This window comes from Larus michahellis, chromosome 1 (assembly GCF_964199755.1).
Source record: "Larus michahellis chromosome 1, bLarMic1.1, whole genome shotgun sequence".
Classification (NCBI taxonomy): Eukaryota; Metazoa; Chordata; class Aves; order Charadriiformes; family Laridae; genus Larus; species Larus michahellis.
Window position 1 is genome coordinate 189,306,081 of NC_133896.1, and position 27,795 is coordinate 189,333,875.

The following is a 27,795-nucleotide window of genomic DNA, read 5'->3' on the forward strand; positions in this document are numbered from 1 at the left end:
CCTGCCCAAGATCAGCTTAATTTACTCTTATAGAGAGAGGCAGCTGGGTCATCTTTTACTGGCAGCCTTGCCTTTTCAGCGCTTGTCCTGATGCAGGGGTCTTGATGTTGCCATTACAAGGCTAACCAGAGGAAGAAGGATGGTCTCCTCCTGTGTCTACCCTGTCCCACCTACTCGAATACTAGAAAGAATGAGAAACGAGTCTAAGTGTCCTATCTCTAAACTACACTATATTATTTCTACATTTCCTTCGATTTGGCCTACAGTATTTGCAACCAAGAGGAGGTTTGTCTGGGCTGATGGTTCGTTCCCCTTCCTCTGCCACCTGACTCAGACTGCTCCTCGTCAACGTGCTTGTGGGGGTTATTAAGAGGCTGAGTGAATGTCGATGACTCAGGAAGTAATATTTTTTGACAACACAATAGGCAGATTCTTCCACATAGACGAAGAAGGAAAAAAAATACTTATATCACAGCACAAATTACAATCCCTTGTCTTGCAAAAACATCGAACCTCAGCGTCAGCAGCTGTTGTTTTCCTTTCTTCTTCTTTCAGCTTAGACACTCAGTGAGGAAGAGTGAAAGACGGAGCATTATGAGGACACTGAAAACAACACTCTTTCAGGATTTATACTGAAACCTGCACAGTAACTTGTCTGAGGCATGTGTAACAATAATTCATAGTTCTAGAAATGGAAGGACACTCCTTGTTAAACTTTGGAAAAAAAAAAAAATACACTGGGATTAAAGAGAGCCCAGTTTGTCCTGCAAGGTATTGCTAGAAAATCTGTCTACAAAACAAGCTTTGAAAATCTTTGAGGTTGTGAAACGTGGTTTAATTTACAACAAAGAAACTGACAGCTTGGTGTAACAGCAAGTGCTGGCGCTGTGCCATGTGATAAATCACTTGAACTCAACAAGACCACTTCAGCTCCATGTCATTTCTCAACAAACAGGAACCTGACATCAGGCCAGCGCAACGCAGTGGGGCAGGTACAACTGTACAGTACCTGCTCTTTCAATGCCACCTTCTTATATTACAGAACAGGCTTTATGGACCTTGTGCTGACATCCAGAAACAAACCTTAAAAATCCCCCACGCAACTCCCTCACCCCACTACAAACTCAAAGACAGATTAAGTGAATGCTGCTTTCTTCATCAGCTTGACAAGATTATAAGCCATCCCCAGCATGCTGCATTTAATTAGCTGTTCTCGTTGGTTTTTATGGTTAGGCGGACCTTTTTTTCAGCTCTCAGATTTAAAAATAGCAAAAGTAGGAACAACTATTTTTGTAAGCCTGTCCAAAAGAAGAACTCCAAGGGAACTCTGAGATGAAGAAACATCATAAATGTGACTGAACTCTGGTTCAGGTCCCGTGCAGTGAAGGGACTCTTTCTAAGTAATAATTGTCCAGGGATCTTGCAGATTAGAATGTTCCTAAGAGATCAAGAGGGCTGTATTTTTTTCGGGCATAATATGGTTTCTTTTGCTGAAGAAAAAGAATAGAGAGGTGGATGAGGAGGCTTCAACAGCCATAGACTCTTCTGGTAGTCAAACAAAAAAATCGTGTCACACATCTTATGTCAGAACATTCACTTCTCCATTTGTTGCCGTACCTTATGTTCCCCTGCCTGCCATGACTTGTCTCCTCCTTTCTTTGTTTACTGCCTCCAGTCTTACTTCTGTATTTTTGGTCCCTCCTTCTGTGTCCACCTTTCCCTCCCACACAGTCTATCCCTTTCCAAAACTCTTCTCCTGCCCCCATGTTATCTCTGTCATCATCACGAACTACATCATTTGGGATGAATCCAGTGATTTGACATGAAGCAAGACTAGTGCCTACTGAAGGCAGTAAGTATTTCCACCAGTCAGAGTTGCATAGGGTTATTCACATTCATATTTACAAGGTTTATTCCTTCACTTAGAAGCAGCCTGAACAGTTTCAGATGTGCAAGCCACATGATATGTGTGCACAGCCAAATCAGAAAAGCTTTTGGGTGAAACCTCCCATCTTTCCTCCCTCGCTTAAATGCCTTACTCTCATCCCTTATTGTTCATTTCCATACAACATTTACAGTTCTGAGGAGCATCAGGCCCTTACCTCCATCCCTACTCAGCAAAACAGCTCAAAATCAAGCACAGATTTCCATGGGATTCGAGGACGTGCTACTTTGTTTTGAACTTTCCTTCATCATCTAGGAGATCCTGCAGGATCCAGGCAAGTGGCAGGAGTTGTCAAAATGGGGCCTTAGAATAAAGTCTCTTGTGAGGCAGTGCTTTTATTTTGCTATAAAACACCATGCATATTTAATGGCCTGCATTAAAAAAAAAAAAAAAAAAGTCTTAAAAATAACAGAGGAAGAGCTTCTGTTGAAATTCTGGCCACGCTTAAATCGATACCAAGATTCCTATTGACTTTAGGTGTAGTGAAGGCTACAGACAATGGAAGGAACGAAGAAATTCAAAGAAAACGAAACACAAAGGAATAAGCTATCTGAAACACTACAGGCTGCAACCACAAAGGGTTATACCGCCAGAAAGTGGGGAGGAATTATAAGAATGCAAGGTAAAATCAAAATGGAGTCTTTCATCTCTATTCTCTGCCATTGCCGCAGCATCCCGGATAGAAATGCTTTTGAGAACGTGTGTACATGAGATGGAGAATGGGAGGACAAGTAAAAAAGAACAGAGATACCCAGCTGAGCTTTACTGGCCAAATTATCAGTACGGAAGCAAGCAAAGAGCACACCGACTGAATGAGCTAATCAAAAGGGACTGGATGGATTGTGGAGGTTATTTTGTATTCGATTTTTTTTTTTTTTTTAAGAAATACATCAAGGTAGAAAGTAATAGTGGCAACTAATGATGTGAATGATTAATGTTTTTATTTGTATTATAGTGGCATTCTATGACACCAACTGAGACCTGGGCTGCCCTGTAAAAACACATTATATGACTCAATCTCTTTCACAAAGAGCTTAATGATGACCTAAAAATTGCACATAAAGTAAGCTCCTATTTTTGAATTAGTCACTGGCAAATGAAAGAAAGACTGTAAGACTGGACAATTAAAGAGCAGGAAAATCCTTTTAAAAGTTGTTATTAATGCAGAGCAATTGAAAGAATACTTGGAAAGCATGAATGTACATAAAAACTCTGACTGCTATGAGAATTTTAACCAGCATGCTTTCAATACCTGTAATGAAATTGGCTTCATTTTTAGTATTAAGAGAATATACTAAAAAGTGGAAGGATTTTTGGGAAAAAGGACTGCAGTACAGAATTTAAATCAGATAAGGTGGTGATTTTAGTAATCACCTTCACATCAACGTGAATTCTACCTTTTCTAAAGCAAGAGAGCAACTTTTGAAGTGAACCTGTAATAAGAAAACCAAAACTGAACCCGATCCTTTTTTCAAGAAAGCTCAAAAAGGACTTTTAACAGTTTTTTCTTCTTTTTTTTTTTTTTTTTTAAATTAAAAATTCAGATTCTATCTGTGAAGGCACTGATAATGTTAAAACAGATTAAATCATACCCAGAGAGATCAGAGAATGAAAATGAACAAACCAGAAGAGAGGAGAATTTTATTCAGTCTGTTGAGAATGCATTTCCCTTCAGAATTATTTAACTTCAATTTATTTTGGGTGAGGGTGGGGGAGGAGGGAAATTTATATCAGACACCTACCAGCTATGTTAAAAAAAAGTCAGAGGACTCTACTACACCACTAAGGGAAGGGACAGAAAACTCGAGGTGACAATCCTGACCTTCCCAAGGAGGGGCACACGACACACAGTCTTCTCCCCACACCTTTGATTCTTCTTAATAACAGCCCTACTGAATCAGCTCAAAGGTGTATCTAGCCTCGTATCGTGTCACAAATAAAAGGGCTAAGGATGCTTAGCAACAAGTTAAGCAGGTAAACAGCACAAACTCATAATTCCAGGTTTCTTTGGTTTCTGGACTTCTTGAAAGATGAGTAAGTCCTTTGTTTTTACTTCCATGTACACCTTTACATGCGATGCAAGAGCACAAGGAAGCAAACAAGCTTTTTTTGGCAGCAGAAAGAAGTGGCAGGCACCCACTGTGTATTGAGATGTGGAGTGAAAAGTAGTTTCTCTCGATAGCAAGATGGGAAGCGTATCTACATGATGACTGGGACTGGACTATGGATCTTGAGATCACTTTCAAAAAATCAAAGCAGGTAGAGCTTTCATAAAATTCTGGCTGGTGATGCTGTGTACTTGCTTTAGATGGTCCCTAATACTCCAGTTGTGCCGGGTGCCTCCCTGCTTCCCTCCTCACCCATTTCAGCATAGTGCCGTAGTGCGCCTACACCGGAGCTGTTAGATTCAGAGCACCACAGCGTAGCGCTCTGACCACAGCTCCGTGCAAAGCTGGGATACCACTCACATACAGATAGCTTTTCCTCTGCCACAAATAGCTTTTGTGGCAAAGGTGCACCAGTGACATAATGCAAATTGCAGTGCTTTTTCTGACCCTCTCAGGAGTCAGCTTATTGTCTAGGCAAAGTAGGGACTCACTCAAATGATGTCTCTTTACTTCTTTGAAAGATTTAGTAATGCCACTTTTACCCACACATATGAATCCTTGTATTTTAAGACTTCATAAGTGGCCAAAAACCTACAAGGTCTTAGTCCCTAGCCACAATTAGAACTGTACCAAGAAAAAGATCCCAACATTTTCTTTTAAGTTAGGGGAAAAACCTATTTTACAATTTACAAATACCCCAGCAGTACTACTGAAGTACATCAAGTCACTTATAAATTGCGTTGAACTTTGTAACTGTTTTGCTTTACTGCTTGGCATGATGGTATGATATTTAGTAGCTGAAATGGAAAAAAAAAAAAGGTGTTAGCATGGAGCTTGTCCACGAGATCACCTGGAAATATCAGGATCGCCTACTAGAGTATATAGAATCACAGAATGGTTGGGGTTGGAAGGGACCTCAAAGATCACCTAGTTCCAACCCCCTGCCATGGGCAGGGACACCTCCCACTAGACCAGGCTGCTCAAAGCCCCATCCAGCCTGGCCTTGAACACTTCCAGGGATGGGGCATCCACAGCTTCTCTGGGCAACCTACTGGCCCTAAATACTGAATGCTGGGGATTGCTATGCTGGATTGCCACTCGCTTGCCTAATATTAGCCAACAGTAGGGTTGTCACTTAGCCGCTGTGAATGAAATTCAGGATGGCAACCTTTAAACACATCTAAGTGATTTAGGGGGTCCGTGTTCTGTTTCAAAAATTGCTCACTGCGAGTCAATGAGCTAATTACTGCTTACCGAGGTAGGGTGAGAACCTGCAGCACATCTCCTCTCCCTGATGCCAGCTAATGCACGAAGGGATCTCAGGGTCACTGGGAACTGCCTTCCCTTTCCAACAACCTCACATCCACCAGGAGGTAAGGACACATCTGTGATTAGTTACACTGGAATAAGTGACTCTGCAGGTTTATACTCCAGCTTGTCCCCTAGGATGAACCATGCATGTATCCACACTTTCAGACCCACATTTTGACACTCAGGCCTTTTACACAAGTTCTAAGACCCTGGTGATTATCTGTTATCAACTGTGATGGGTTAAAGCTCAGGCTTCCTACAACATAGAAGAGAAGGGCTTCACACTTCGGCATGCATATAAGGCCACTGCCTTAAGTAGCTGACGGACTATGCATACGCATGCCCTGAGTGGGAATGTGCCATAGATGTATGTAGCTGTTCTCTCTGTTCAGTGCCATGTTACAGGAGGCAGGGAGACACTTCCCTCCAGCCGGCATCATTCTGGATCAGGTGCCATCTGTCAAACACCCCAAGGAAGGTCAACATTGACTTTCAGACCTCACCATTTAGAGCAGTCTTGGAAGGAGGGAGGCTCAGGTTCAGTTCCTCCACTGGCATTCAGGGTATTTAAACATATCTTTCCGAACGATCATCCTGACCACTAGGCACTGAAATTCCCTGAAGGCCAAGAAGAGAGTGAAAGTGAAGGCTACCACATGATGAGGAAGTAATCTGGCCACAATGAAAACCACCCTCCCACTCTTCCCCTACAGGCACGGCAGAGACCTTCATGGGGACCTGGTGCCTGAGCCCCTTGAAGATTCATCCATTAGTAAAATTGACAAAAATGACAAAATAAATGAGTGCCATTAGCTGCTCAGTACCCAGCCATGGGGCATTTCTGTTAATCACACTGTGCCTCTATCTACCTGCATACTGGAACACTTCCACCCCCTTGTGCATCTGACTTGAGATATCAAATTAATTTTTGACTATGGGATTTTGGATCTTCACTCATCTACAGGTACTTTTGAAAATTCTGTCAAGGGATAGTGCACTAAGTAGTCTGAAACCTCAACAAGAGGCAGACGATGTTTACAGTGCATGGAGGAGAAAGTCAGAGGAGAGAATTGCAGCTCTGGTGTAGTCTAAAAAAAACAGCCCGATGTGGATGTCTCTAGGGCTTCCATTTTTCTTAAACATGAGGATCAACATCTATAAGCCGTAGGCTGAAAAGGTCGTTTGGGAGGAAATGAAACAGAGATGCATGGAAAGCCAGGGAGCAGTGTCACACGTAACCGTGCTGTGGAAGCAAAGTGGAAGAATTTAGAAGTCAAACCGCAAAGACAGAACTATCCAAAATCCTGGAAAACAATCCATATTTTAAGCACAGATTCAAATCTAGAGAAACTAAGTAATTCAACAACAAAGAAAGAAGTGGACATTTTCCTCTCTTTATCCCTTAAATAACTGAAGAAGCACGATAATAAGGCTAAGACTCCCTGTAGAACTTAAATCAGGGGCTGTAAATTGTTGGTGTGACAGCAGTAATACACTTTATTTCACTGATTATCCTGGCACAAGTACCTTGGTCAGGTAATTAATTCATGTGCTGAACACTTGTCCCAAATTTTTAGGGGTAATCCGCTTGGTAATCTTCTAAATACTTCCAGGCAGAAATTTGTAGCAGGGATTTCAATACCTGTACTTCTTTAGTAGGTGGGCCATAAGCTGAAATGTTCTGTCCACATTAATCCTCATTAATAAGAAAGCATTTTATACTGAGACCCACATAGACAGTGTGTGTGTTCCAGGTGAGTGCACTTGAAGCCCATTTTCTTAACGTATTTCTTCTTCACTCCCCATAATATTCACTGCTACAATGCCAGCATTTTTAGCTTAATCCAAGTTCTTCCCTCATGCTACGTCCTTCTGTATCAAGACAACACACAGTAAGTGGGATTAATCCGCTCTGAACAAGGCATGTAAAAGTTGGACATCTGGTTCTGAGCTAGGTCCCCTGCGAGTCCTCTACGGGCAGTAGAGAGAAAATGGCATCTCCAAGGGATGATTCATCTCATTGGAAGAGCACCATGGGGTTGGTCTGATGACTCATCCCCTGGAGATGCTTATTTTTCTCTGCTGACTGCAAAGAAAGCCCAGAATGGTTGGACATCTGACCGAGTTCATGACAGAGGAACGCCACATGGTATTTTAAAAATACTGTAATATTTATGTCAAATGGCCACACAGCTGCAGCATTACACTAGACTTTTGGATCCTTACTGCAGAACAGCAGAAGTGGTTTCTTTGCCACTCTGCAGAATTTAATAGGCCACGCACACCTACTTTGGATATCTAGTATTTTCAAATTCTTCTTCATAAAGCAAGTGACATATTGTAACTGATTATATAGAGTTGTGGGAAAACAATAGAAAAGGACGCATGAAAAACATTCCTCAGATCAACTCAAATACAGGAAAATGCTTGAAAAAGGGAAGCTCATTTCACAGTCTCCATGTTTAGCAATCTTAGGCATGTACACGTGTAATGCAAAAACATCATCCATCTGTTCGTAGCAAGTTTGCAGAGAATTTTAATAAGACACATTAATGCTAATAATGGCCAATGTTTATGATGTTTATAAAATAACCACTGTGGAGCATCTGGAAACCTCGTAAAATTTGTTCTTATAAAATCCACAGAGTGTAACACCTTTCCCCGAGCCTGTGTTTGTGCTGACCTTGTCCCCCTCTGCCAGACCTGTCCGAAACTCTCTTCTTCCAGGCATGGCTGCGCTGTGGCACTCTGAAACTCACATTCTGAAGCCAGACCTATTTCTGCTTTTGTAAGTTCAGCATTCAGCACACTACAGGAACAAATCAGATAGCCCGAGCTGCAAGTTTCCACCTGGAACTACAGGGATCTCTATTTCCAAGTGACAGATGTTCTACAACAGTTGGTGACAAACGGGCTAATTTAGACTGATTTAACTAAAGTTCAGCCTGCTGACAATGGGGGATTTTTTTTTTTAATGCAGCTGAAGAAGGCATTTCCGAATGTTAGCGCTGGCTGTTGCACACAAAACTACGGAGGCCCTGGTGTGAATTGAACAGCATGGCCATGCGTGGCGCCTGCATCTCTGCTCCTCACGCTGCCTTTTAGTTGCTGAGAGGGAAGATGACATTGCCTAGCAAATTACCAAGGGAATTAGCTGGTCTTTAAAACTTAACTCACTGAACATACGACCTCAGAAATCAAGAGCCTTTGACCCGAAATCTTTCTTCCTAAGTTCAGGCAACTAAGCCCTTAAATTAGAAGGACATATGCCCTGGGGTGAATTCATCTTCTGAGATGTTGAACTCCCCATCTCCCACACGCAGGAAGCTTCCAGGGGCTGCTTTCCTAACCCAGGGAAGTCCATCCAAGCTTCTGCCTTCAGCCCTAACTTCTGAAGGGTGACCACTGAGGCACCAGAAAAATACTGCAGAAAGCCTTTAGGGCTCATTTTTCAACGTAAAGATTAGGGGTGTGATTCAGAAATTGCAACTGCATTGTACTCCATCTGCTAAATTGTCTTGGGTTTTGTTTTTAACTTGCATATGACAGCTGACTTCAGGCTCCACCTTTCTGAGTATCATAAAGTCTCTTGCTTGAGCAGCCATGAGTAGACATGTTAAAAACCAGGAACAATGAGATCAGTTTCTTCTCTCTTCTCTTCTCTTCTCTTCTCTTCTCTTCTCTTCTCTTCTCTTCTCTTCTCTTCTCTTCTCTTCTCTTCTCTTCTGCTCTTCTCTTCTCTTCTCTTCTCTTCTCTTCTCTTCTCTTCTCTTCTCTTCTCTTCTCTTCTCTTCTCTTCTCTTCTCTTCTCCTCTTCTCTTCTCTTCTCTTCTCTTCTCTTCTCTTCTCTTCTCTTCTCTTCTCTTCTCTTCTCTTCTCTTCTCCTCTTCTCTTCTCTTCTCTTCTCTTCTCTTCTCTTCTCTTCTCTTCTCTTCTCTTCTCTTCTCTTCTCTTCTCTTCTCTTCTCTTCTCTTCTCTTCTCTTCTCTTTTCTCTCTTCTCTCCTCCTCTCCTCTCCTCTCCTCTCCTCTCCTCTCCTCTCCTCTCCTCTCCTCTCCTCTCCTCTCCTCTCCTCTCCTCTCCTCTCCTCTCCTCTCCTCTCCTCTCCTCTCCTCTCCTCTCCTCTCCTCTCCTCTCCTCTCCTCTCCTCTCCTCTCCTCTCCTCTCCTCTCCTCTCCCCTCCCCTCCCCTCCCCTCCCCTCCCCTCCCCTCCCCTCTCCTCTCCTTTCTCTTCTCTTCTTTTCGAAGAACACTTCTAGGCTAGTATCCCAATTATTATTTTATGAGGGAACCTCATTGAGGGAACCTCATTAAGGTAACTTCATTGATGATATTTCTGTACTAAGGAAATAGCTGCCAGCACTAAATATTTAAGGCAGTTGATCTGCCAAATTAATTCTGGCATTGTATCAGCCAAGTGGTCCTGATGCCAGCAGCAGTACATCATATTCTTCTACTGTGGGGGTGGCCTGTATGCTATGAATATATCCCTAAAAGTTGCTGAATCCTACTTCCTTTTACCTAAACCCAGGCTAAAAATTTAACCTAATAGTCCTCTATTCTGTAATTGGCCTTGTTAACTAGCTGTCACGCACAGGCTCCATATCACTTCTCTCCACAAAAGCACGATCTTTACTCAGAGCAGGGAGGCTTCTGTCTGGTCCGTTCCTGAAGGGTTATATCTACGCAATAGTAGACATTATGCATAGAGCACGTCTTTGTCTATTAATAAAAAAACCACTGAAACTTTGCTCACCTTGAGAAATAAGCTCTTAGGAATGGTCCTTGTTCCTCCAAATTGCCATAGAGTATGGAATAGGATATGAAGTAGAATATGACTGCATTGCAACTACTTACCCCCAAACAAACAAACAATATGATAAAAAAAAAAAACCACTACCACCACCACCACCATCATTACAACAACACTGGACAAAAAGGAGTTACTTACATTGAGTGAGGATCCCCGTTAAGGCATTTTTGAAGCTCTCCTTGGCTTGCTCCATTTCTTGCTCATGAGCGGCCTTTTCGTTCATGAGCCGGCGGACGTGGCTGTTGGCCGACTGCACCATCGAATAAAACTGGTTTGCAGAGCGACGATTCACCTCACCACGCTCAATCCAGGTGAGCAGCACTGTGATGGCCTCCGAAAACTTGCTATCATCTAGAACAATCAAAGCACAGGTTTTAAATTGCAGGCATAAATATCCTGCCGAGAACACATTTTCTGCTCCGTGTCACATTAAAATCACCATAAATCCTGCTTGCAGTATATCATTTTGGGCAACTTTTGGGTCCTTTGTTCTATCAGATGTAGGGAGCCAATATTGCCACGTGAAGCTACATAAATCTTCCTTCAAGACTTGTCTTCTGCTTATTTTAATAGCTTTCTCACAACAAAACGCACATGCACCCCCCATCCACTTCTCTGTGGAGACTGACTCCTTGCTTTCACAATATCTCCCTTAAGCCCTTCAGTGATATGAAATGACCTTACAGTGGGAGCGAGGAGACCTCGGTGTCACTGGACCCACTGAGGAAATGAAATGTGTCCGGGTTAATCTGCTCGGCCAAAAGCTCCGTCTTGGAGCTTGGGCTCAGCCGTACTTTTGTCAATAGATTTCGCTAACATCACATTCTTAATTAATGAACAATGATGAGGCTGAACAATTCCTCCTCAAAGCACTGATTAATTACAAGGAACTGCTTTCAACAGATGATGTGGCTGTATTTGTTTTGTATTTTGCATTTGTCTGTGTTTTGTTTTACATATTTTTTTTAAAGGAATCCAGACGAATCCAGGCAAACACCTGGATTACAGCTTTGTGTTTACCATTCGGGTAACTAAAGTTATATTTCTCTGCAGAAAGACCGTCAAAACTGGTGGCTAGATTTTGTGCACTCCTTCCCCAAGTAATCTTCTTGCCTCTGACAGTGCTCTTGGCTTCCTCAGAAGACTCTTAGCGCAGCATCCGTTACACTTCTGGCTTCCTCAGGATTAAGAGGACACATTTCTTTTTAAGTCTCATTTAGGCTGAACTGCAAGAAAATGTCATTACAACAGTGTGTGTCTTCCTGTGGCACCACTTGGGTGTAACGTGATCTCATTTTTTCCCCCAGGATTTTATTCTGTAAAACTTCCATTTCCCAACAAAACATTTTAAACATCTTATCTAGTCCTTGTAGGTTAGATTTGCTTATATATATTTCAGATGGTAGGTATACCTTTCCATAGGAGAAGGTATACGGCTATGGTGTTATAGAGTAGTAGTATAGTTATAACCAAAAGACACTTAAAAAGAAAATTGCAAAATATTAAAACCAACCGACCAACCGTGTTACAGGATATAGAAATGTGCGACACAGTTTGTATGACTCTGCTTTCCATGTACAAAGAATAATGAAACAATAATTCTTAAGTGACGATGTGGGCTTTTATGCTGAATGAGTAACCACTTCCCTAAAAGACGAGGAGCCTAAAGTACAGAGAGGACAAGTGACATGCTCGGTGCCCGCAGCCTGTGAAGAACAGATTTTACATTGCCTGATCTTTAGCATCTTGTTAACTGAAACATGCTTTCAGCTACAGCAAAAGGGTTTGTTCTCCACAGCTAGACAGGTATGTTCACCCAAGATCCCCCCCAAAACTTGCAAAATAAGAGCACCCTCCCTTTGTACAATGATGTATCTGCTGTGACTTCACATTAACATATGATTCATCATCATCGTTCATTAAGGAATTGTCTCTGGGGAGGAAGTGTCAGACGGGCATCTTTACTTTCCGTGTTGTCCCCTTGGATTAGATCCTCCGTCCTAGCTTTGCTGGACACATACACGGCAGGTACTTATTAAGTGAGGTTGGCTGAATAACGGGCCTCAGAAAAGCCAAATGTAAACAAGATTCGTGCAAAGCGTCTTCTTTGCAAGAAAACACTAGGATAAGGCTTTCCATGCTGGGGTAAAATCTTCTGAAACAAACGGGAGCTGGATGTCGCAGATCCAATACAGCCAAGAACTCATCCCTGGAACATAATGTTTATTATAATTACAGTAGTCAATAAGAATAACCTGTAATGGCTCCTGGCAATGTTAGCATGCAATTTCCAACAGTCTGTACAGTCAGGTCACCCTGCCGATGGCACCAGCCTGTTAACACCAAGGATAAGGCTGATTGTGAATAGAGAGTAACTACAGCTGAATGTTCCTCTTTTTTCCTTGTGGACGTCGTTATCTATATCATCACACATAATTTACCACCCAACACTGAAGTACCATTTAGAGTAAATTATCCCATTCAATCTAGGTCAAGACACGAACGGCAAAGTTGGGAGAAATGGTACACGGAAGCACCTCTGAAGAGGTACCCACGACCCGTGAAGAAACAGCGTGCAGAACTGAGCAGAAATGTTTCATGGAAGATGCAGGCGGAAAATCAGTTGCACAGAACCATTCTCCCTTTTTCTTGCTTCGATGTCTCCCCAGTACACGGCCACACGTTGTTTCGCTATAGAGTCTATATGAAATGCAAACACCCCTCCTCTTGTTTTGTTTTTATCGGGCGCAGTCGGTGTCTGCACGGGATGTTCATAAACGTGCCATCCTTCTGCCAGAGAGATTCAACCCATTTAAAAAAGGGCACACTGAAAACCTGTTTTCAACACGCTGTACTGCCAGGGAGCTGCAGAGGTCCGTGGGCCTGTTATAGCAGGAATTCATGGCCCTGTACTAGCAGGAAGAAAAACTTCCATTGGTAAACATCAGCATCTTCATCAATTACCTAATTAGAAGATACATTAAAAAATGCTGGCGGGTAATATATGCACAAGAGGGGCACATTAGTTAATAAAATCTTTTCTCCACAGTTTTAAAATTTCCTTTTTTCACCTTCATTTCTAACTTTTATATTCTTGAGCTGGCTACTCAGTGACTGGCATAAAATAACTCACCGTGAATGAATTTTCTCCATCCGGAATGCAGTGATTCTTTCTGAGCAATCAGAGGTTCACTTAGAAAATCAGGTTTTTATACCGGGTTGTTCATTTATTTTTTATTTAGTACACAAATAGTAGAAGAAATTCAGCAATGGAATCTAATTTAAGCAGAGCATGAACTGCCTTATGATTGCAGCCATTCATTAAAAAAATAAAACAAAACTCCTAATTCTGTTCAAAATTATTCCCTTGCGATAGGATGCACATAAATATACACTGTTTAAAAACATACTCTTAAAATAAATTCCTTTATATAAGACATGCTCCCGTGCATAACTGTTCTTTTACAATGAGCACGCAGCAAATTATTTCTCGCACTTAAGGCTTTTTCCTCCCCCCAGTTACAGCATGTTTTAAGCAAATAAGGTAGGACGCATCTCCTTTATTTCAACATCTTATTTACTAACCCCAGGATGGATCCTGGGACAGTCAATGGGAAGCGATGGACGCTTGTCGGACAGGCTTTCGTCAATCTGGTTTTAGCTGTCTATCTGAGGGGGAGGTGGACCATGCCCCAGAAGTACCTGCTTCCCTCAACCAGCTGTAAAGGGAGCCTGGAGTGACCCGCTCGTATATCGACATCTCTGCAACAGATGCCTACATTTGGCCAGAGTAATCCCAACCATTAACGCAAGTGCACCAGTTTCGGAAGACCTACGCCACGTCTGTGTACCTGGGTTGGGTTTTCAGTGATGCTGCAAGCCGTGATGCACGCTATGTCGCTTTAATATTACCCATCTACTGAGGATGGCTTGCTGGGTGTCTGTCGATAGAGATTTCCAGGTGCTGCCAGACTCAATCACAGGCCTCTAGAGATAAGATATTTCAGATTCCTCTTATATCAACTGAAGATTTTCGGCACTTAAACCCTAGCTCACAACTTAGATGAAATGAAACATAAAGAAAAGGAGATGCATCCCTACAGCTGCCTGGGAAATTGTCAACAGGGATATTTCTATGGAAAAGAAAAAGAATAATTGTTGACAAACGTTTTGCATTTTTGTGCTTGGAATTTGACCACTCTAAGCAACCCCAACTGTCACAAGCTTTTTAATAGAAAAAGCTATGACAAGAACTGCTGCAAAATGGAATGCTGGGAAAAAAAGTGTTGGAAACAGAGATTTTACTCTCAGTTTATGGAGTTTCCCTGGTGTAACATAGGGCAGAATTGAGCTCAGAGTAATCTGAAATGTTGTGACTATTTATCTCTCAATGTTAAGTACCTCCATAAGGTGCTTTCACAACTTGGGTGATGGCGTCGAAGGCCTTAGCCATTAGAAAGGAGATAGACTAATCCATCACTCTGAAGCCGGGCATTCAAACACTCTTATTGCTATCATTTCTACGCTTCTAGATATATTGCAAATATAGCTAACTTTATATTTCTGTATTTTGAGAGTGACATTGTATTTTGAGAGTGACATTAAACACTGGGCTATGCTTGCTTTTAGCCTCAGTATCTTCCCAGCTCTGGACATTCTCAAATTTTTAAAACATATCTGAGATAATTCACACAACGCTTGGAGCCTGTCTAAATCACCGCTATCCCCTACAGGACCATGCTGTTGTCCAGAATCAGCACACAATATCACTTGTCCCTGATCTTGCTCCCCTAAGGCAAGCTCCTAGGCTTGCAAGGAGATGCTGAAAAGACAAAGAGCTGCTGTGCTTTATCTTGATGACTACACCTAGAAAGCGCCTGTGCTGGTCGCGTATATTTTGGGCTGCATTAATGGTCTCATTTTTCTCTGTAAGACGGGAAAGGGTAGGTGTGTCCTTCTGCTGAGTTCTGCATAGCCCTGACCACTAGACATCCAACAAACACCTCTTGAAGGCATTATTGTGAGCGCTGAGAATGCCTGTGCCGCGGGGCATGTAGAGGGAGGATGAGAGTCATGGCATATGTCCCACCTATTTGCCTCCGACTGACAGCCTGTCCTCTGTCAGCTGTAGCTGGGACACTGGAAGACGTCGTGTCCCGTGCCTCATCCCCACCTGCTCAGCACTACCCCTTCGCTTATGGTTACGCTGCCCTCAGGTCTGCCTGGCGCCGCTCGTCTGATCGCACTCCAGTTCCAGTTTGTCAAACTGGGCCCAGTTTGGCTATTACAGGAAAGCAGTTGCGGCCACTTCAGGATGCAGACTTCTTCCCGCCATGTAACTGCAGGCAGGGGAGGATGTAAGGCCAAGGTCACCGCTAATCTGGGTTCTGATTTAATAATTTATTAGACTGTAACTAAGTGACTTCCAAACTACAAACACTGAATTCAATACGAAAAATAACAAACCACGGCAGGTGACTGCTGCGGGTGAACCAGGTCAGGGAAAAGGTTCACTAACCTCCCTCATCCGCAGGTTCAGCCCAGCTCCCCTGTGCATCAGGAACAATTTGCTTCCCAGCACACGCCACTTCTGGTACCACAATGACGACCTATTTTTCTCTTGGCTTAAGAGCTTCTCCTGCACGGAGTGCCTGCCGCTGACCTAGAAACGCAACTTTTCAGCTACTACCCTCACCTTCTTTTTTCCCCTGCTCAAATACCTTATATAATTGTGCCATGCAACACACGCATCAGTCTTGTACTTTCGGGATTAATAACACTTTTAACCCGATGGCACTGCATAATAAGTGAGAATCAGGGAATATAAATTCTTACCGCCAAAGGGTTATTTTAAAGAATGATTAACATCCACCTTACTATTTCTTAAATAGCCTTAACTGTATGCTGTAACCAAGAAACTTTTCCAGTTATGTAATAAATGACAAGCTGAAACTAGATTTGATAAAAACATGCATATGAGTTTACTAAAAGATATCTTAAATGGTGCTCTCTCCCCCTTGCATAATCAAACTCTTTCTTCCGAATTAAATCACGAAAAACTCTTCCAGAGGTGGGTGTTTCATGTGAGGCACAGAAATCCATTATCTTATCCTGCTGATGCCATTACCTCCAATGAAAAGTAATTACGAGGGTATTGAGTTTCCTCCCTATTTCTGGAGATCACACCACAAACTTTCAGATCGACAAGCTGCAATTTCCCAGTTCATAGTAATTAACTTGAGTCGTTTCGCAGTGCGGAACGTTTAATCAAGTGGGTTGATATTAAAACCTTACATTTTTGCATTGCTACAATACAGATTAGGTGAAGGAGGACACTTTTAGTGATGCGCTTAACGGCGGGAGTACTTTTTTTGTGGGCTCTCGGAGGGAGGTACCGGGGGAATTGGGTTACCAGGCTGCCGAGAGCTGAACCCACCTCTGCCGGCAGACAAAAGTGTCCTTGCGCTGTGCCGGCTCGCAGCCCCTGTGCGAGGCTTTCGGAGCCAGATGTATTGTGTCACAGCAGATGTCAGCAGCATATGGGAGAAGGAAGGAGAAAATGATGATCTAGAAACGGGAAGGGCGAGCAAACAGATTTGACGCCGGAGCGTCGAAACATGTCTGTTGTAGGGCTCCGTCCCAATATGCTACTCGTGAAAAAAAAAAGGGTGCTAAAAAAAGGTCTGGAGTCTTTCAGCAGCAATTAAAGCTGGCGTTCATTGGATTTGTTCAGAGGATCTCAGCTTTGCCTCCCCTTCTGACGTAGCCCTGCACCAAATTTGATCCTTTCGGCGTGAGACTCGCCTCTCTGGGTAACTTCTGCAGCGCTCCACAAGTCTGGCTCTCAAGTGCAGAGCGATAATGAAAGCAGCGTGGTTTTCTTCTCAGCGAAATATCCTATTTCCCAAGCAATTAAATGTTGTTTATATTTCAAACGATGTGCAAGGGTTGAGATTGTCAGGCTTGATGTTACCTGAATCTTGCACAAGATGCATCCCCGGTTAGTTCATTCTACTGTAACTGCCATCTATTTATTTAAATTTCCAATCTGTTCTCTCTTCAGGGGATAATACAGTGCCTGGCAAAGCAGCAGCTTCTCAATTTTTCAAATTATATTTTTTTTTAAAATGGAAAACCACATGAATAACTTTCCTGTGCTGATAAAGAAACACTGTATTTAAAAGGGAGGTAAATACCAGGGTATTGTATATAACTTGCAGATATTTATGTCTCCTTTGCTCAAAATATTTAAGAAACGGATAATCAGATATGAATAGATGTCTTTGTTAGATGGTGGAACCGTTTAACTACCTGCAGCAAACAAGACAGATGTAGTATTTTAAAGGAGTTTTATTTGCAAGAAGTGATTGCTGAAGATGACACCATTAGGTACAGATACGCTTGAATTAAGAACACCATAATGTTAGAAATTCGGCTTTGAAACGCAAATGTCATAAGCACACAGATTAAAATGTTTTGTTTCAATGCACCTGACAGAGCAGTGTTCCACTTAAGGATAAAAGGTTCAGCCTATCTCCAGTTGTGCGATGTTCTGGGCACCACATTACTCAACTGTTTATAAAGCACCCAGGAAAACAGATGTCAGAGTACGCAAATCTGATCCTAAAAATCTACCGACACATCTCACTGTGCAGTAATAACGCATCTGACTTCATACCGAGGAATTAAAATCTCAAAGACACACACCAAACAAAATGCTGCAATGAACCAGGAGACAAGAAGGTCACGTTTGTGTAATGTAATAGCAGAAGACACAATATTCTGCTGGTTTTGTCAGAAGAAGAACTGGGGGAGTATTCCCGAAGGCTGTTTAAGGAGGCAATTCACATTGACACTTCACTGTAAAAGACCTTGGTTTCCCAGAATTCACATCTATGAATGTATTGTGGTATTTCCTCAAGGAAAACACAGATTTCTACCTGAGGCAGAAGAATGTCAGAAAGAAGGCCAGAAGTTTCATTAGCCTGAGTTATGCTTAGCTGTTATCTTATTCCATGGTGATCAGAAAATGGTTTGATGAAACTATTCACAATGGCAAGACAAATTTTGGAATATTTGGATCAAAAAGTAGATTTGAAGAGTACCTTTTGAAAAAGTGAAATTTTATGTTACCATTTTTAATAAATGATGCCTATTTCTTATTTTGCTTTTCCCCTTCAAACCTACTTTAGTGGTTTGGAAGGTCAAAAAACACCCCAAAACAAAAATAACTTGTCATGCAAAATTATCTTCCCAACCAGCTTGCAACACAAGATGTGTGGTACAAACCTAAAACTGATCAGCATAGCCCTGGTATGAGAAGGAGCTCATGTTCTTCCCCAAGTTACCCATCGAGTTTGAAAGCTGCAGCTCGTTTCATTCTGATAATCCAGGCTCAGGTCTTTTCTGCCTTTTACGTGCTGGACTCGTGAAAAGTGGGACTCTCTCATGGGAGTGCATGAAAGAAATTTAAATCAAATATTTTGTGACAAGTCATCTTTCCAATGCAGGAAATCTCCTCTTTTATGAACTATCATCTCCTTGGCTTTTCCTCTTTTTGGCTCTGGCTGTGACCAGCAGAGAACATCACGAGCAAATTATCAACATCAAGCAGCCCAAAAAACGTTTAATCAATGAGATTTAGTAGTGTGAGCCTATATTTTTAGAGCTACAAGGCTCAAATCCATGAGACCTACACCCAAGATACTGGCAATACGCCACGGCCAGGGAGTGAAAAGTGGCAATAACAAAGCACAATAGGTGCACAGGGAGAGGAACAACGTCACAAGCGCTTAGAGAAAAGTGAACACGCTCTTGGCTAACAACAAGAAAGGTGCAGAAAAAACTATCCATACTGCCAGCAAGGAAAAAGTTATGAAGAATTTCATTTACAGGACCCTGAAGTCCTTAATGGAGAGAAAAAAGGAAAAAGGGAAAAGGGAAAGGGAAAGAGAAGGAAAAAGGAAAAAGGAAAAAGGAAAAGGAAAAGGAAAAGGAAAAGGAAAAGGAAAAGGAAAAGGAAAAGGAAAAGGAAAAGGAAAAGGAAAAGGAAAAGGAAAAGGAAAAGGAAAAGGAAAAGGAAGATACCCATAAACCAGCACTGTCTGCCACAGTCTGAAAATGGAAAGTGGTGAAAAATTGCACTGGTCCAGAGTTTGATGGGTTTCCCTTATTTCTGCATAAATCAAGCGTTCAAACCAAGTTCTTTGCAGATATGAAGGGATTTGGGATAGCCCACAGAGGGCAGGGAATGGAGAGCACGTCATAAACCCTCATGCTTTTGCAGGTATGGAATGCGTCATATGCAGAGAGGCCCCAGCCCCAGTCACCAGGCAGTGCACTTTGAGAAACCAGTTATTCTTTTCTATGAAGCTCCAAACCAGTAGAGACAACCTGGCTGAAATTTTATAATGAACTTTTGTTCCCAACTGGCTTAAAAGATCCCTCTATACCCTCTCACCCACACTCCTCTACTGCAGTTACTGCTCTACCAGGTGACTTCAGCACGGGAGAGGATTAGGAATATGCTGACAACACTGTGGCAACAGTTTCCAACCAAGTCTGGCACACAAAAACAATGATTTCTTTAAGTCTTACGCTGCAGTTTGCAGAAGGTGAAGAAAGATATTGTCACCTCTGTTATAGACTCAACAAATATCTAGACCACAACAGGCTGATGAGTCTAGTTCGTCTCTGCTCACCATCAGATTTCCTTGCTGTCAAGAATTTCCAAGGTTATTTTGACAACAAAAGTTGCTTGGATTCAGACCAAGTTGTCTACATCTGTGATTGCAAAGCAGTATCTTGGGATGACAGATGTTTAGCTATTTTGGCTTGCTTTTCAGCTAGCGTTGCTCAGTGAAGTTCTGGAGGCTTTGCAGGAGCTGAAACCTTCATGCTGGGCACCTGCAGCTCTGTCTCATGAGCTGGCAACAGAGCTCAGGAGTCTTTTGAAGTGGGTACCATGGGGAGGTCATGACTTTCCTTAAGAAAACAACTGCAAAGCATCTGCTGAAAACCCAATCTTTCTGGGTAAATCCCGCCAAGAGCAGATATATTTCCATCCTTCTTTTCTTTAGGATGAATTGTCCAGGCTTTTGCAGCAATGTGAATCTGGTGATACCCAGAGACCTGTGATTTTGACCCCAAGTTTTATATATATGTGTGTGTGTGTGTGTGTGTGTGTGTATGGGGGTGTGTGTGTACACATACATATATACGTATCCTGTAAGCTTCACTGAAGTCCACATTTAAATTGTGAATGTATGATGACATGAACTGCCCTTTGCCAGAGTTCAAGAAGTTTCTTTAGTGTTGCTTTACTTCTGTTTTTAGGATGTCACAATGGGCTCATGTGGTGAATCCACGTTGCCCAAGGGAGGCCATCATGTTCTGCCCCACTGCCTTATAGATACCGGCTATAATGCCATAGGAAAGCTAAAGCAGACCAGCGTAACGATTGAACCCCACCTCTGCTTTCTAGAGTACCTAGCACAGGAGACAACTCAAGACCAGCGAGAAGAGAGGGGGCTTCTTTGCATTCTCCATCCCCAACAATCTACACAGACCCAGGGCTGGTGCCGTTAATCTGGCTGGAAGGCAACGGCTAATTAGCAAAGTTTTAAAAATTGCAATATGGTCTTTTGCTGGATTTTAATGATTTCTTAACCAATAAAAATAATCATAATTTTGGTTTCTTAATTTACTATATTTAATTCCATATGTTTCTGAAAGTTTTTTTTTTTTTTAATTTTTTTTTTATTTCCGGAAAAATAATTATGTGCGTGGTGTTGGTCTATATCGTGCTCAAAATATTTCTATATTAAATTTGTGCATATGTGCCAAGCTCTGGCCAAATATCCCTCAGGAGAACCAAAGATCTAAATGCTTGGAATAAGTTTTAATTAAGTACGGAAACTTTGTAGAATGAAAAGAAAAACCCTTCTAAATATAGACATCTTAAACATCTTGCAAAAACCCCACATTCGGTTGCTCCAAGCGATGGCTAGCCATACGGAAGAAATTGTTCAGACTTCTTGCATTTTCTGGCTTAGTTCAGGAAACCTCTAGGCCTTGCTACATAAAGAAGAACTTCCCTATAAAGGATTAACTCCTAAAATATTCAACTGAAAACAGATTCTGGGAATAGACAAATCTAAATCTCTGTATTGTATTGTATTGTACTGTATTGTATTGTGTAACCTCTAGAGGAGCTGGACTGGAAGTTAGGTAAGAATTAAAGATTTTTATATTTGGGCCTCTTTCCTCCTTTTCTCCTGATCTATCAATCCATCTGGGTTACTTTACCAATCTCCCAGTTACTTAATGAATTTTTTAATAGTATGTGGTGAGAACATCCGTCAGCCAAACTAACAGCAGACGGAGGGAAGAGTGAGAACTAACAGCGACCAATGCAGTACTCAGAGAGACAGTAGGGTGCATCTCTGCTCCATGCTCCAAGGATGCAACACTGCACTGTCCTTCTTCGGCTTCCCAAACATGTTTCGTAGTTAGAGCAGAGGCCAGTGTGTTGACAGCTAGATAGCCTACGTCTAATCTGGATAATTCTGAAACAGTGGCACGACTCACACTTTCTTGTGACCTGGCACACAGTGAAGTAACGTGCCTGGCCACCACGTGGGGAAAGAATGCCAAACACAACTGCTAAACACTTAATGACAACAAATGCCGCTCTCTGGGGCGCGAGCAGTTGTTTGCTTGATCTTAACATAGAAAGTAAGACGCAAAGAAAAAAATTTAATTTTTAAATGTATTTCTTTGCTTCTTCCTTTCTACGTTAACTATTAAAGACAGGAATCCTCGAGCTGCACCCTTGAAAAATGTTATCTCAGTAAGTGTCCCTAGAAAAAAGCAAACAAGCAAGCAAGCACATACCTAAACAAGACGCTATCTTGCACAAATAATTCTAACCCTAAAGAGGGAATGAAAGAATGGATGGTGTGTGTCAGAGATAGGTTGTACCCCTGCATCTGAGGGGTGCGTTAGAATGCAGCTCGTGAGGGCCATTTAAATGCCAGGAATTGGGACAGTCACATGCACGTAATGTAGTAACGTATCAGTCAAGAAAGAAAGACATTTTAGGAATCAGGCCTTCAATAGGAAGGGTGTTTGTAACAGGTTGTCTTATTATGAGAACATTTCCAAGGTAGATGATGACAGCAACTGAGCAGAAAAAAAACCCCACTGTAGTATTCTGAAGCTGTTAAAGCACGGGTAGATGGACAGATGTCATACATTTCTAGCAGGTGGGTGAGTATCATTCCCATTGGCATAGAAATGCCAGACTAATGGGGGAAAGCTAACAGGGCACGTAATGAAATACGGCGGCGAGAAATCGCCTGCCCTGCTCTGACTTCTGGATGGCTCTCCTGCTCTGGAGAAATAATACACTGAAAAGTATCAAATGCTGCTTACCTTTCAATTTTTCAGCCAGCAAAGCAGCTTCGTGTTCAGAATAATGCATTATTGCCGGAGGAGAAGGAGGGCGCAGTCTGTCTTCTTCCATTTTGCGTCTGTGGCGTTCTTCTCTGGCCAGCATTCTTTGTTTGCATTCCCATTCATAAAAGTCATCTCTTGCCTGAGCAAAATCAACATGAAGGCGACCTGAATCCTTTTTGTCTGTGCTAGATCCTAATCTCATGCGGTAACCTGAAATCAACAAGCAGAACTAACTGTTGCAGGACTTCTTTGCCTTTTTTTTTTTCTTCTTCCCTCCTCCCCCCCTCAAGTGCCAGCTAAGTAAAAATGCACATTAACAGATTCCGACATATCTACGCAGGATCTATTGACCATTGTGTTTTCACAGGAAGATAAACATTCATCCACGCATTTTTCCTCACAATTTTTCTGCATCGCCTATCAACATAGTAGATGAGCTGAAAAGTCGACGACCCAAAGGTACAGAATCTACATTCCTGTTTAGAGGTGTCCCAAAATATGTAATTTTTTCTACTTGATACTCCCAACCTTTATAAGTGCAAAGGCCAGCTAAAGAATAAACAACTACCAGAATCGTAGAATCATAGAATCATAGAACCATAGGGTTGGAAGGGACCTCTGGAGATCATCTGGTCCAACCCCCCTGCCAGAGCAGGGTCACCTAGAGCAGGTTGCACAGGAACGTGTCCAGGCGGGTTTGGAATGTCTCCAGAGACGGAGACTCCACCACCTCTCTGGGCAGCCTTCTCCAGTGCTCTGCCACCCTCAAAGTCAAGAAGTTCCTCCTCATGTTTAGGTGGAACTTCCTATGCTCAAGTTTGTGCCTGTTACCTCTTGTCCTGTCGCTGGGCACCACTGAAAAGAGCCTGGCCCCATCCTTCTGACACCCACTCTTTAAGTATTTATAAGTGTTGATAAGATCCCCCCTCCGTCGTCTTTTTTCCTTACTAAAGAAGGATCTGGTTTTGGTCTGAACGTAGAATCCTTCTTCCCCTGATCCTGTTGAGATCTTATACAGTTTAGTGCTTTTCTCCAGCCCGCCAAAGGAATTGAAAGTATGGGGAAAGGCTGAATTTTATAAAAATCATGACTACAGGTGAATGAGAAAATTGTGCTACACAAACTCCTGTGCCACAAAGAGGGTGGTGTCATAACTGCACTGATGCTAGATGTCCAATTTTGAGTCTTTACAATTGCAAACACTGTTTCCCAGTTCCCCACTGCAAATAATCCGTCAGCAAATATAAACCGCCTATAAACGAATTGGGTTCAGCATTCTTTAAAGTAATTTTAAGAGCGCGGATGGATTTGTTAGACATTTGCAAGATCTCTTTCAGAACAAATAACGCAACCTGTTGTGCCTCACCTTTAGCGATGTTCTTCGTAATTTGGTCAATGTATCGTATGCTAAAGCTAGCAAAATGCAAAAGCTTTAAGTTCAGGGCTACACAGCAGTACAACAGGGCCCTGCTCTGAGCTAAAACCCTTGAGTGCTGTCAGAGGACAAACACATCATGCCAAAGCTATAAAAGGAGCTTTTCGTGACCATGCTGTGGAAGAACATATGCTGGGCACCTATCTTTTTGCAAGTTTTATTTCCAAGGCTGACAGATACTCGCAGACCCGTTTCTCCAACTTTTAAAATGCTGATTCGGAGGAAGTGTGAGAAAGCACCATGTAGAAAGCTGCAAACAGAGCCTTCAGATGCAGGTAAAATCAATCAGCCTGCACAGGGCTATCTCCAATTTCTCCATGCCAACCCACTGCAGTAGCCTCAGGAGCAGAGCAGCCCAGCAGAGACTTCTCAAGTCACGGGATGCTGCGGAGACGAACTCTGTGCTGAGCTGGAACATAGGAGGCTCTTGAGAAACACACGCTGCCACAACCGCTGCGTGGAAACTCCCGTTCAAAATGGCAGGAAAAATGGTGCTTGCAATCCAAGAGAACCTACTTTCCAGTCTCATGGCTTGCCTGTGTTTGGAAGAGCTTCAGCACCTCACCACCATGGTTAAAACTCACTTTTGAACTCTCTCCAGGGGCAGCAAAGCTAAGACTCATGTAGTCGATTAGGAACATCTTTGCAAAAATGCGCATTTAGGCATAGTCTGCTTGTTTTACTGCTGGAAAAACATCCTGCTGTATGAATACAAGGGTCTGTCTGCACTATGGCACGTATGAGGCAACAGCTTCAAAGACATCGAATATCCATATACGTACTGCTCCTTAAAAAAAACCCAACAAACAAACAAAACCCAAACAACCATCTGGGTGCCTTTTGATTTGACATTTTGTTTTCAAACATCTTGTAGAGCTCAGCTAAGTAGCCTGTCAGTGAGGAAGAAGTGTGACTTTCGTTTTTCAACAAGGAGCCCAAACCCAGATGACGAACTCGAGCTAAGTGTTTCAGAGGTCCTTCAAAGCCAGAAGACATCAAACACTTCCACGAAACCTAGCAAATCTGGTCTCCAAGGTTCACAAGCTTGGGGTGAAGCTGAACTGAATATTGCAAGAGAGGCAAATGAAGGGATTCTTATTTTAAAGCCCCCTTTATTTTGCTCTGCTATCTCTTGCTCAGAGGAGTAAACACTACTTTTTTTTTTCCACAGAAGGCTGTTTGTGATCATATATGTAGCTCTAGTCACAAGGTGTTGAAAGGCAGAGTTACGGACACACCATATTCAGCGAGACATAACAGAAGAAGAGTGTGGATGACCTTTCAGAGCTGGGCCCTGAACTAACGAGGGGGTAATTACGTGGTTTTATCCACCGAGGTGTAGGCCAAAAGGGGTCAGTGGTGCGGCTACCCTGATAACCGTGACCAATGTTAACCACCCCCCACCCCGCCAAGTTCGACTTGCCAGCTGCATTCCTCACGTAGCGATTGCTCTGTGCCAAAACAGCACTATCAGCAACGTGAAAGGACACTGCCAAGGTGCCAGGTCTCGTGAACCTAAAATTAGATCTCCCAGCTGGGCTGTACTTTCCAGGAAGACACAGCCTCTCTTCCTCTCCCCCGTCTTTCGCCTCCGTTGGCAGACACACACTGGGCAGCAAGAAACACGGCACTGGTAAGACCTCCCAGCCCCACTTAATCTGAATAAAGAACTAATGAAAAGGACCGTGCATCTACAGGTCGTGTGCACACCGGCAAAGCTGAGCTTTATTAAAGTGGTCCTCATTTTTGAAGTAAACGGGAATAATGGAAAATAAACCCCACTGAACAGCGTAAACTGCAGTTCAAAAACCAGTACCCTGCGTAGCACTGGGCAAATGGTTCCTTTTAGGTAACCAGTTTAAGTGCCTCCAAATTAATTTGAGAATTTTCAAATTGCCCACGAATTACACCAAAAAATCTGACTGCTTGTTTAACTCTTAAGACTGAAGGTGGTCAGTCAGCCAGGTGGTTACCACCAGCAGAGAAAATTAGAATAACCTGGATTGGAAGGGACCTTGGATGTCATCTAGTCCAAAAACCCTCTCAGAGCAGAGTGAACTTCAAAGTCAGACCAGGCTGCTCAGGGCTTGGCATCTTTCCCTTAAGAAAAACCACAAACGCCTTTGGCATGGCTTCTTGCACCTTCCTAAATCAGGATTTGCGGACACTACAGGACCATTGGCCCGGCCAACGGAGAACAGACTCCTTGACAGGATGATGGCCAGCAAGATGCTGCTTAGCAAGGGGTGCGCAACTGGCAGGTCCTATTTTGTGTATGGGATCCTCAGGCACCCACCTGGGATGGCAGCTCTGAGCCACGGGGCAGCTGGGAGGCTCGCTCTTTTCCAGTACCGCGTCTCCTTATTGATGTTCGAGGGTATTGGGATGTATGAGAGAACCACCTGCCATTGCCTTCCCTTCATGCATGGGCAATGGATTGCCCTCACAGACCCTTCTCCCCATCTCTTTGCTCAGGACTGCAGCTAGCACTAACTGCGTGCCTGGCTTGTCATTTTTAATTTCAGTTCCACACACAATGGCAGAGGAAAAGACTTTGGGAGCTTGCCAAGATCCTCGCTTGAAAGCAGCAGCAACAGGAAAAATTAATGAGGGTGCTAAACAAAAATCAAACACAGTATTTCCATATCACAGGTCTAGTCAAAACTCTGTGGGTTGACTTACCTTTGAGTGTTGCTATATTGGGGACCGGCCAATAGCTGCTCTCTAACTGGGGATCCAGATCAGATGTTGATCAGCGAGAACATAAAATAAAACCAGTACAGGGCACTACATGGAAACCCACAGGGGAAATTATCAGGACAGGAAAAGTGTATACACAGGCTTTTGGGGTATAAACAGGTCTGTCTCAAGCCACCTGTTTGTCCCATATTTTCAAGTCTGGGGCCATCAATATTTGCAGGAGTTACTGAATTGTCAGCCACAAGAGTAAAGCACACACAATTTGGAGAAAGAGCTTTCTTGTGGGCTGGTATGTTGATTTTAGAAAGCCTTTTCCTCGGGAGATCAATATGTAACTTTCAGGGCTAAATGAAAACCGCCCTTCCTCAAGTCAACTTTTTTATCGTAGTCTTCTATCCACCTCCCAGTCTCCTTTTCATACATGTTTACTTGGGAATAGAAAGGAAAAAAAATCAGTGATTAAGCTACTTGATGGATTTTGTAATCACTTGCACTATTCTCATGATAAGCGTGGGATAAATACAAAGTTTGATGAGATTAGATGGGAGAGACAGATAAAACTGATTAGGTAGACAAAATTACCATTATATTACAGATATCAAAGGCATGACTTTGCCCTAATATAACATGCATACAATATTAACCACAAATTCTGTTTGTATGTCTTTTTTGTCTCTTTTAGAGAAAAGAAAATGCCTTAACAATATGCTTTATCCCCACCGTTTCAGAATGCACTATGTTTGAGAATGGAATAAAGACTGGTTAAAAAGCCCCAATTATTTCACTACAAATAAAACATGCCCCTGCCCATTGCCAGACCTCCCTGCTCTACGGTGGTGGGGGACAGTCAGTGCTCCCTGTTTCATCTGCAGAGTTGAGCGCTGGTGGTCGGGACAATCCTCGTTATCAATACAGGCTGGGGGATGATGTGATAGAGAGCAGCCCTGCGAAAAAGGACTTGGGGGTACTCATGGATGAAAAGCTGGACATGAGCCTACAATGTGTGCTTGCAGCCCAGAATGCCA

The 27,795-nt window shown here is 42.7% G+C and overlaps 1 protein-coding gene across 15 annotated transcripts in view; it reads right to left on the reverse strand.

Moving 5' to 3' along the window:
• Positions 1 to 27,795, reverse strand: part of ENOX1 (ecto-NOX disulfide-thiol exchanger 1) — a 383,990-nt gene that overhangs the window by 74,577 nt on the left and 281,618 nt on the right. For all 15 annotated transcript variants that reach the window (XM_074564894.1, XM_074565012.1, XM_074565005.1 and 12 more), the window contains 2 exons: positions 22,612 to 22,845; positions 10,315 to 10,527 (listed from right to left, as the gene is read on the reverse strand). In XM_074564894.1, coding sequence (XP_074420995.1) covers positions 10,315 to 10,527; positions 22,612 to 22,845 — 447 coding nt within the window. The remainder of the gene's footprint in view (positions 1 to 10,314; positions 10,528 to 22,611; positions 22,846 to 27,795) is intronic.